Source organism: Elaeis guineensis, chromosome 8, assembly GCF_000442705.2.
Source record: "Elaeis guineensis isolate ETL-2024a chromosome 8, EG11, whole genome shotgun sequence".
NCBI classification, from domain to species: Eukaryota; Viridiplantae; Streptophyta; class Magnoliopsida; order Arecales; family Arecaceae; genus Elaeis; species Elaeis guineensis.
The window spans coordinates 10,187,284-10,197,727 of record NC_026000.2 but is presented as its reverse complement, the minus strand read 5'-3'; the positions used below and the strand labels follow the sequence as shown (position 1 = coordinate 10,197,727).

General features: G+C 36.2%; 1 protein-coding gene across 1 annotated transcript; it reads left to right on the top strand.

The window, feature by feature from the left end:
* The first annotated feature begins 1,071 nt into the window (after positions 1-1,071).
* LOC105050327 (aldehyde dehydrogenase family 2 member B7, mitochondrial) lies at positions 1,072-8,223 on the top strand. The gene is made up of 11 exons (XM_010930299.2): positions 1,072-1,245; positions 2,571-2,708; positions 2,843-2,985; positions 3,102-3,255; positions 3,685-3,914; positions 5,023-5,112; positions 6,251-6,424; positions 6,513-6,650; positions 7,188-7,325; positions 7,398-7,459; positions 7,832-8,223. Exons 1-11 carry the CDS (start codon positions 1,155-1,157, stop codon positions 8,103-8,105), a joined length of 1,632 nt encoding a protein of 543 aa, XP_010928601.1. The 5' UTR covers positions 1,072-1,154; the 3' UTR covers positions 8,106-8,223.
* The last annotated feature ends 2,221 nt before the right edge of the window (positions 8,224-10,444 follow it).

Genomic DNA, 10,444 nt, shown 5'->3' with positions numbered 1-10,444 from the left:
AGAAACCATCAGTTTATCCTATAATCTGACATATCCCAATTAAACAAATCCTTAATAGATAAATGAGTTTCGATACCGCATGTCTCCCCTTTTTGTCCAATCATGCATATATCAACTCTAGTAATACATATCTAGTCGGTGGGTTTCAAGTCACAAGATTCTACTTGCACTCCTAACCACTTCTCTCCATCATTGTAGGATGTCGGGTTGCTAGGAGAGAGACAAGTTTGATGCTGTTCATGCATGGACAAGTTTCATGGTTTTTAGTGGGATAAGTTGGATAAATTTTTGATAAGGGGCATCCACAAGTGAGTCTTACCTTGGTAAACCATCAAATAATAAAAATTAGAAAACCCAACCTTTTCTTTTAAAATCAAATGATTTAATTGAAAATGAGCAGTTTAGATAGAATCAAGCTTTCGATTGACCCGAAGACTTGAGATCCTGTCATTATTTTATTATTTATTTTATTTGTATGGCTATCAGTATATCTATATTCATATTTGTTTTGTCTAATAGATAGAAATATGAATATTAGTCAGATGTAAAAATTTATATCCATATTTATTTTGAACAAATATAGATACAAATAAGATATAACAAGCAAGAATATAAATACTTATATAACTTGGATAACTCAATTTTATGATCACAAAATCAAATATATTATTGAATGAAAGGTTAATTAAGTTAATAATACGTTAATATGGTTATATATTTTTATTAAAAGTTTGAGTGCTATATAAAGTTAAATAACGTTATAAATATATATCTATATCTATTTTTCTTTGGTGGATATGGATATAGATATGGATATTAGTTGCATGTTTAAATTTTTATCTATATTTGAATATAAAAATAGATTTAGATGGATATTATCCTTTTCAATTTCATCGGATATTTTTTTTGAAATGCCAAGTAATCGGAGAAATTAATTTATTGGACAGCTTTTAAATTATCTTGATATTGAAAACTCAACAGCAAATGCCCTTGTGAACGGATTTATTTATGGTTATGCTCTGAGCTCTCCCGCCTCTATATCTACCAACCCTGCCGACCGATCAGAGCGCAGAGAAAAAAAAAAAAATCACAGAGATCGTTTTCCCACACAGACCAGTACTGAGAGGAGAGCAGAGATATCGGCAATCAAGGCTATGGCGGTGGCACGAAGGCTTGCGTCCTGTCTCCTCTCCAGCTCCCTCTCCGCTTCTTCTCCTCGCTCCCTCACCTCTCTGTTTCGCGGAGGTGATCCCCTGTTCTGTCCTGAACCTTTTCGATTCGTGTTGTTTCCGTCTCTTTCCTATTTTTTCTTGTTCAGATTTACAGTTGCTTTCTTTGATCATGCGGAGCTAAAATTTGCTCTTGAGGCGATTGCTAACTGGCTTTTTGTGGAGAAAAACCAATCCTTGACGACTGGCTTTTTGTTTCTGGTCGATTAATGTGGATTTTCTGACCGATTAAGGTTTTTGGAAAAAAAAGTCGGTTTTTTATTCTACATGTCTTGATTGTTCTACTTTGCCACAAGTATTGTTTTTATAACATCTGAAACCATTGTTAGCATGTTTAGTCGGGTCTCCATGCCATGCAACATGGATAACGTCGAGGCAGGTTCGAAAGATTCACGGTTTTATTTATCCTCCATTAAAAACGCTGTACTCATTAGTCAAATGATGTTGTATCCCATCTGAAATCAATAGTTGATTTTCTCTCAGAATTTTTTTCATTTCCATTTTGTTTCCCTTTTCATTTACTTTCGATTCTGTTACTCAGCACGGTAGCGTGGTTCAGACAAGAAACTCATTGCTGAGTAATTCCCTGACAAGCTCAGCCTCACCAATTATGTGCCATGTATAAAATCTTTTTTATTATTATTACCCAACAAAAGCACCACCGAGGTCTTTCATGACCGACTCTTTTACACCGTTTGCCCATGATGCGGTGAAGAAGAAATAAAATGCAAGGGGAAGCACAGAAACGAAGGGAAAAGAAGAGCAAACTCTAGCTGGGATGCACAGGAAAGGAGAGGAACATTGACCATTTTTGTGCAGAAAAGTCAGAGAAGCCACTTCTCATCCGTTCAAAAGGAGTGTGAAGTTATTTGGAACATCTATGTCCGCTGTTGAATCCTTAGAGAATACAACGGTGCCCAATTTTCCAGTCAAAAATTACAGCACTATTTCACCTCTTGAATGATATCCCTGCTTTCTTTTCCTGGTACATCAATAAAAACATGTTCTGGATCAGGAACTCTGTATTTCAAACTTCCAAATCTAGCTGGTCATCGATTAAACAAAGGGAAGAAGTAAAGGTTCGAAGTTGTACAACCTAGAGATCAATATTATGATGCTAATGCTAGATCAGGGAATGTGCTCGATACCGAGGAAAATTTGAGACCATGGAGAATATAACATGAATTGTTATTGCAAGAATCCTATGATGCAATACCTTGCAACCGCTACCTTAAGGATGCTCTGTTTCACTTCAGAATGAATCATAATTGAGTGATTCTATAATGGATTACTTTTCTGTTCCCGATTGAATCTGATTGCATTTTGTGAAACTCATCTCAGACCAATCACGAGCCTCTGCGTCGGAGGTTCTTCGAAGGTTTAGCACTGCAGCTGCAGTTGAAGAACATATCACACCACCAGTTGATGTACAGCACACACAGCTTCTGATCAACGGGCAATTTGTGGATGCAGCATCAGGTACACTGCTTTGTTATAATACAAACTGCTTTTTTCCTCAAAATATATGAAGGATCTTCTTGTCGTTGGCATATTCCAATCTGCTGTGATCACTTTGTTCCATGGGACATTGCATAATAATCCATTGCTCCCAGGTAAGACATTTCCAACATTAGATCCTAGGACCGGGGACGTGATTGCCTGTGTCGCTGAAGGAGATGCCGAAGACATCAACCGCGCCGTAGCTGCTGCTCGCAAGGCATTTGATGAAGGACCATGGCCCAGGATGACTGCTTATGTAATGCTCTGAAACTTTTGTTTCTTTTATTTTAAGGCTTCACCAATCTCATATAACCTCGTCAAACTTAATTACGTTCAATAAGATGAGTCAAAGTGTCATGTTCTCTGGTTCAGGAAAGGTCACGCATACTTCTGCGGTTCGCGGATTTGATGGAAAAGCACAATGATGAGATCGCGGCACTTGAGACTTGGGACAATGGGAAGCCTTATGAACAGTCTGCCAACATAGAAGTTCCAATGCTGATCCGTCTGATGCGATATTATGCTGGTAAGGAATAAACCTGATAGATGTAGCTGAAACTTCTAAGATTCGGCGCAAGATTTGCCATCTCAGTACTATATCCCAAACTGGTGCTATCCTATTATATTATTAATATATGGTACAGTACGAGATGATTAGATATACCGATGTCCGTACGGTAAGAGATTGCTTATTGGTTTGGTACTGATGCAGTATATTACGGTACCCGGTCAGTATAGCAAACCTTTGGTTAGAGAGCTTCTGTAACCCTTTTTTTCTCTCTTTGTACAATCTTCTTCAATTGTATATTCTTTTCCGAATAATTTTTGCTGGCAATTGCCTCCTTTTGCCTTCAAAAAAAAAAAAAAATGGGGAGTAGGACAATGCTTTGTTGTGTCTAACCTTGTTAGTTTGCTGAGTCATGCAAAGTTGCCGATTGTCTTTGATATCCTGCAGGTTGGGCAGACAAGATACACGGTCTCGTGGTGCCAGCTGATGGTCCACATCATGTCCAAGTCCTGCATGAGCCAATTGGTGTTGTCGGCCAGATTATTCCATGGAACTTTCCACTTCTTATGTTTGGCTGGAAGATTGGCCCGGCATTAGCATGTGGGAACACCATCGTATTGAAGACTGCAGAGCAAACTCCTCTATCTGCTCTTTATGTGTCTAAACTATTGCATGAGGTTGGTGCAGTAATTGCATCTTACTTTCTTTGGATATATAGAATTGGGTATTTTTATATCATCTTTTTGATATTTAGCTTTTCTTCTTCAAAAATCTGCTGGTTATAGTTTTAGGATGACTGATTTCTTGTCTCCTTGGGGTCATAAATTCAGCCTCAACATATAGACATAGATATGAGAATATTTAGCTATAAAAAGGACACTTGATTGCGGATGCCAAGTCAACCTCTGTAAACTTGCTTTGCATCCTGGTTTCATTCCAAGCAAAACCTGTAAACAAATTACCAAACCTGCTGTGTCCCAGTTTCTCTTTCCTGTTAATGCGTTTCTTCTATTCTTTCTCTTCCCTTTTGTAAATTTCTTTTACACTTAATAAAAGCTGGTCGGTTTCCAGCCTCCCATATTCGTTTAAAAAAAAAATAAAAAAACTAGGAGTCTTGATGTTTGAATATGGCATATAGGTCTATAATAAAAAAGTTTGTGAGATGGATGCATCTTTTGGTGGATCCGTTTTACTAATCAATGAGGCATATCTTGTCCTTATATTGGCAAAATATTCACATGAAGGGCATCCATGGTAATTCTTAGAGAGAGGAAGTAAAAAATGCCTTAGATAAGAGCATGTATGAGGAATCCAATGGTAACCCTTCTTATACAGTTATATTGTGTATGGATTAGTAATAGACTTTTCATAACGCTGAACAAATTTTGTGCTTGCAAACGCCCGCTATGTTATACAGAAAACGGTTCCATCCTTCCTAGCTTGAGAAAGCTTTTCTCATGATGTCGCTGAATTTATCATAAGAATCCAACTTCCTGGTGCATGCTGGCTGTGACTTGTGTATATGGTGTTGTTGGCTGCCAATTGATAGCTATCCAGTATAGCTATCTGATTCCATTTTGTATTTCTTGTGCCCGCCTTCTTCTTCCCTTTTCTTACAACTTTATTGTCTATCAACTTCTTATGTGTTTGGCATTAGTTGTAGAAGAAAAACAAGAAAGAGGAACTTGGTGGTGTTCTTTGAAGACACAGAATCAATAAGACCTTCTTCTTTTCAAATTTTTCACTTCCTTGGGATTTTAATGAATCTGTCTGTAAATGTTTTAGGCTGGGCTTCCTGAGGGTGTTCTAAATATAATCTCTGGATTTGGTCCAACCGCTGGTGCAGCTCTTGCAAGTCACATGGAAGTTGACAAGGTATTTCAAAAACTTATTCTTTTTACTGACATATAGAATTTGTCAGCAATGTGAAATTATTGTATAGTATTTATTTATAGTGAATGTTTTCATCTTTTTTTGTATGCCACATGTTGCTAGTTTCCACATTATGTTTGGTGTGAGATGTATAGCCTGTTATATCATGCTCCACTCCTTAATAGCTATTAAATTTTTTTCTGTCCACTTTAAATCAAAATACTCTGCATATTGTCGCACATATCAGGTGATCATAACATTGAAAGTAACATATTAACAAAAACATACTAAATTTTGGAATATAGTGGTACTAAATGATTTTGCATACTATAAAACTTATATGCTCTTAAGCTTCTTAAAATTAAATACTACTTTATCCATGATAAATGTCGCAGGCATTTGCTTATAGAGTAGATCTAAAATTGAAAATTAGAAATTGGAAAATGCTAATCAGGCATCGACTTCCTAATAATAGTGCACTATTCATGCATTGTTCAAGAGTATGGTATGTTTCTTCTAACTATTATAATTGATATAGAATTTAGCTTATGGCAAACAATTGACTCTGTTTGTACTTTGTAATCTAACATGACCTTAATGACTTCTCACAGTTTCTAGGTGTTTCTACCAGAAATGCATGAGGGTAATCCTTTTCTTTCTTTCAGGGAAATTCGAATCCAACCATTTTGAGTCACTTGTAGCTGAAAATTCTCATCAATGAAACCAAGTTACTTCAAATGCCGAATAAGCCAGTTAGCTTCTTTTTATAGAAATAATATAGGGGCTTTCTAAATTTTCCAATTGAGAGAGGAATAGGTTAAGAGAGATTTTACAGATAAATGATGCAATAGTATGTGTGGCGATTTGTAGAATTTTCTGGATTTTACTTGTTATGAAATTGGATCATAAATACTCAAAACGTTAGAACGACAGAAGAAAGGCATGATTCTTGGTAGCGGGAGGTTGATGAGCTGATCAAATGGTTATTATCTAGTATTCGTTCTCATTACAGCAGATAACATGCACTAGTCATATAGTGAATGCATCAGTTTTTGATGATTGCAGTTGACGTGAAAAACTTGGGCCTTTTCTAATCCACCTTCTATCTTCTAAGGTCATAATTTTATTTTCTTATTTTCAGCTTGCTTTTACTGGATCAACTCCTACTGGCAAGATTATTCTTGAATTGGCTTCAAGAAGCAACCTCAAGCCAGTTACGTTAGAGCTTGGAGGCAAGTCCCCTATGATCATAATGGATGATGCAGATGTGGATCAGGCAGTAGAGCTTGCACATTTTGCTTTGTTCTTTAATCAGGTTTGTTCAATCAATTATAATTATTGCACCTAAAAAAAAAAATTCTTGGAGAATGATGTTAGAAGGTACAATTGGATGCTTTATACAGGGACAGTGCTGCTGTGCAGGGTCTCGTACATTTGTGCATGAAAGGGTGTATGATGAGTTTGTTGAGAAAGCAAAGGCTCGCGCTTTGAAGCGTATTGTTGGTGACCCTTTCAGACAAGGTGTTGAACAAGGTCCTCAGGTATGTATATAACTCTCTCTTCTTCTCTGGCATTAGGATTTGCTTTTTTATCATATGCAAACATTTAAGAAATTTCCTTCTCGTTCTATCAGCTATAGCTCGAATCCTTTGATGAGCTTATAGCGATCATGAATTTCAAAAAAAGTTCTATGATCAAAGGTTTGATAAATAGTAATTAGCATCATGCTAGAGTTGAAATAGACTGAATCGAATATTCTGCTCCTTTTCGGTTGAAGTCTGCAGAAAGGACAAGAATTTGTGTTGGAAAAATTTGGTCTACCTTGCTAAACAAAATTATTAATGGTATGCTATATTTTAGCTTGAAGTGAAGAAAACTATGTGGACAGAAGTTTAGACACTATATGTGGAATTCCTTTAGAAGAACGGTAGACAATTTCCTTGATGTTTACAGAAAACCAGATTCCCTCCTTGCTTTTGATCAAGCTTAACTTCAAAGAAACAAAGATACATTGTAGAGAAGCCTATTCCTCAGAAAGGTGATAGTGATGTTATATTGTGGTTTTTTGATCATCACAGATTGATGAGGACCAATTTCGAAAGATCTTGGGCTACATCAAATCTGGCACTGACAGTGGTGCCACCCTTATAGCGGGAGGTGACAGGCTTGGCAGCAAAGGCTACTTCATTCAACCTACCGTCTTTGCAGATGTGAAGGTATGGTTCAGTTGTCACACTAGAACTTCACATTCATCCTTGACCTAATCCCATTGTACAATGTTTTTCTAGGATGAAATGAAAATAGCTCGGGAGGAGATATTTGGACCAGTTCAATCAATTTTAAAATTCAGGTAACATTTCTCCAAACATGCCTTCAACTTGTCATTTCAGAATTCTTTTTCTATTTTTTTTTTTTTTCTGATGACTGTTTGCTTCAATTATAAACACTGCATTTTTAGGGGAACAGTGTAAGTTGAATCAACTGTCCCGTGTTTCCCTTTTTCCATAATAAATAACTCATTTTTTCCTCCATACTGGATAGAAGGTCCACAGGCTTTATGGCAATAGGCTAAGAACATCTCAGAGAATGCATCCTAAGAACATACCTGCAACAATTTATATATTGATAATAGTGAGGAAATGAATTTTATGTAGTTATGGAGTAGGCCTACTGCTTGATTGCCCTTTTGTGGGTAGTGATCATATTACATGTTTGATGGCAGCGATCTAAATGAGGTCATACGGAGGGCAAACGCCAGTCACTACGGGCTGGCTGCTGGAATTTTCAGCAACAACATGGACACTGTCAACACATTGATGCGTGCACTGAGAGCTGGATCAGTATTTGTCAATTGCTTTGATGTCTTTGATGCTGCAATTCCTTTTGGTGGGTACAAGATGAGCGGGCATGGAAGAGACAAGGGCATGGATAGCCTCAAGAACTACTCACAGATTAAGGCGGTTGTGACTGCATTGAAGAACCCTGCATGGTTGTAATCTTTCAATGTTACAGTCTTGATATTTATTTTCTGATGTGCTAGGAAGATGATGTTTGAACTCCAATAAGCTTTATTGCAATCCGAATGTTTATGGTTTCGGCCATTTGTCATAGAAATCTCAAACTAGTTTCTGATATGAGGTGCTAAAGTCTGCCTATTAATTGGGTCTGATGACGTTATGCAATAGCTTCGCTTATGAACAATCCTCACAGATTACCCTGAAAAAAAATCTGCCTATAGTGAATTTACCACCCAGCACGTTATCCTTCGTTCTGAGCTGGTATTTACGTGTTAGGTTAATTAGTCAGAGTTGCAAATTAGAGGACGTAATTGAAAAGTGACAAAACAACAAAGAAATCTCATACAAAAATGTTACATCTCTGACTAGTCTGGGTTGTATAACTTTCCCTTTTTTTAATCTCACAAGCAACTTGTATTTTGTGCTGTTGGTCCAAACTTATATACTGTTGAGAAGTCCTAATCCAAAGTTAGGTGAGGATTAGCATTAAAGTTGGAATTTTCCATATGTAATAGGCCTTTTAAGTAAAAAGAGAGACATGAGTGGTGCAAGGTTTAATTCTAAGTTCGTTAGATAGTATTGGTATTTTAGATTGAGTGGGAAACTTACAGTGCCTGGTTATGGACCTGTGCAGGGGGTTGTATCTTTCGTGCCAAAGAAGGATTCACCTTCTTTCACATGAATCCACCGTTGGATCACCTCCACACAGATCTGAAAGCACCCTTAACTATGCCGTTCATCTACTTACATGGATCTCAAAGCATCCAGTTGGTGATCCAATGGTGGATCCATGCAAAAGATACATCCCAACCCAAGGTTTCTGGTCTATGATCTCAACGTGAGAGTTTACAAAACCATGTGAGGTTATGTACAAATGGGTTCATGCACTCTCATATGTGGAGTGAAAAAAGTCATTATTGTTATTGTGTTACTTCTCTCCCTTCTTCTCTAATATATTTTCCCACTATGTTATCCATGTTGTCTTTGACCCAAGATGTTGTATGGTAAAAGCGTTTCATATCATTTGCATAATTTGTATGCGGGAGATTTTTTTTTTGTTTACCCCAGCATTTCTCAGACTTATCCACTTCCTTGGCACTTATCTTATTAATTTGGAGTGTACATTGTATCTCAAAAATTTCATATGAATTGAATTTTTTTGATGCTTATCTTATCAATTTGTCTGTGAAAGCAGTTCAAATCTGAAAATGGCATGCAATCAACAAATTGTCTCAAAAATTTTGGATTATCTTATCCATTGCATCACTGATCTTATCAATTTGGCTCTTATGTTTTTCAATTTGGGATTCATTTATGAATTGAATGTGAGAGCAGCTCAAAGTTCTTGCTAATGATGATATGTAATTAATAAATGATAGTCAGCAAGAGGAATGCTAGGACACATGGATTTGGGGCTGCAAATGGATCGGATAGACCTATGACCTAATCAGTCTCCATCCGATTAAATCTGACTTTTTGGTCCATATTGAAGGCTCATTAATTAGATCAGCTTCAAAAACTAGATTTGATGTAAATTGCTTTAGATATGGGTCCTCTATTTTCTTACTTGATTGGACCGCACCCAATTCCAATGCTATCCAAGTTCAATTTTCATTGAAAAGTTGGGCTCCATGAGACTCAAGCTCAATCCTGCCCAATCCAAAAACCCGAATTATATGAACCTCCTTCTCCTTCCCTCTAAATATCTTAACCAATTCATTCAATGAACTCTTATCTAAACTAAATGCTCTTTTTTCATCTCAACAACTATATCTTCTCATTCATTTTCACTTAGCTATATTTAAACTTTATATTTTATTGTTTCATTTGATGAATTCTTACTTATAATGCCCTCAAGTTTATCAACATAGTTTGTAAATTTAAGAATGATCAATTACTTTGATAAAATTAAAAGTCTTTAAATAAAAATTTACATCTAATTGGCTCTTATTAGATTTATTTAATTTTTAAAATTTTGTATATTTTAATTATAAAAGAATATTTAAATGCTTGACTCAAATTGCAAATCTGATTTGATCCAACTCAACTAATGGATTGAGTCCAGGTACAAAATCGATGATGTAAATATGAAATCAGGTTGAATCGAGGTCAAATATGCCTCAATTAAATAAGACCCATTTGCAACCCTACTTGGAGTGCTTTGACAACACATAACTAGTATTCCTCTTAATAGTGTTGGTAAAATTGCCATATCTATTTTGTTATTGCTAAATTATAAATTACCATAATAGAACACTTAAAATGGCAATGAAGGGCATATTAGTCAATATATAGCTTGTTATTCTAGATGAAGAAAA

Bases quoted from the DNA above. Each gene is read 5' to 3' on its own strand.
- LOC105050327 (XM_010930299.2), top strand. From the start codon at position 1,155: ATGGCGGTGGCACGAAGGCTTGCGTCCTGTCTCCTCTCCAGCTCCCTC. The intron at 3,915-5,022 runs GTTGGTGCAGTA...TAAATGTTTTAG, and splicing joins TGTCTAAACTATTGCATGAG to GCTGGGCTTCCTGAGGGTGT. The intron at 7,326-7,397 runs GTATGGTTCAGT...ATGTTTTTCTAG, and splicing joins CCGTCTTTGCAGATGTGAAG to GATGAAATGAAAATAGCTCG.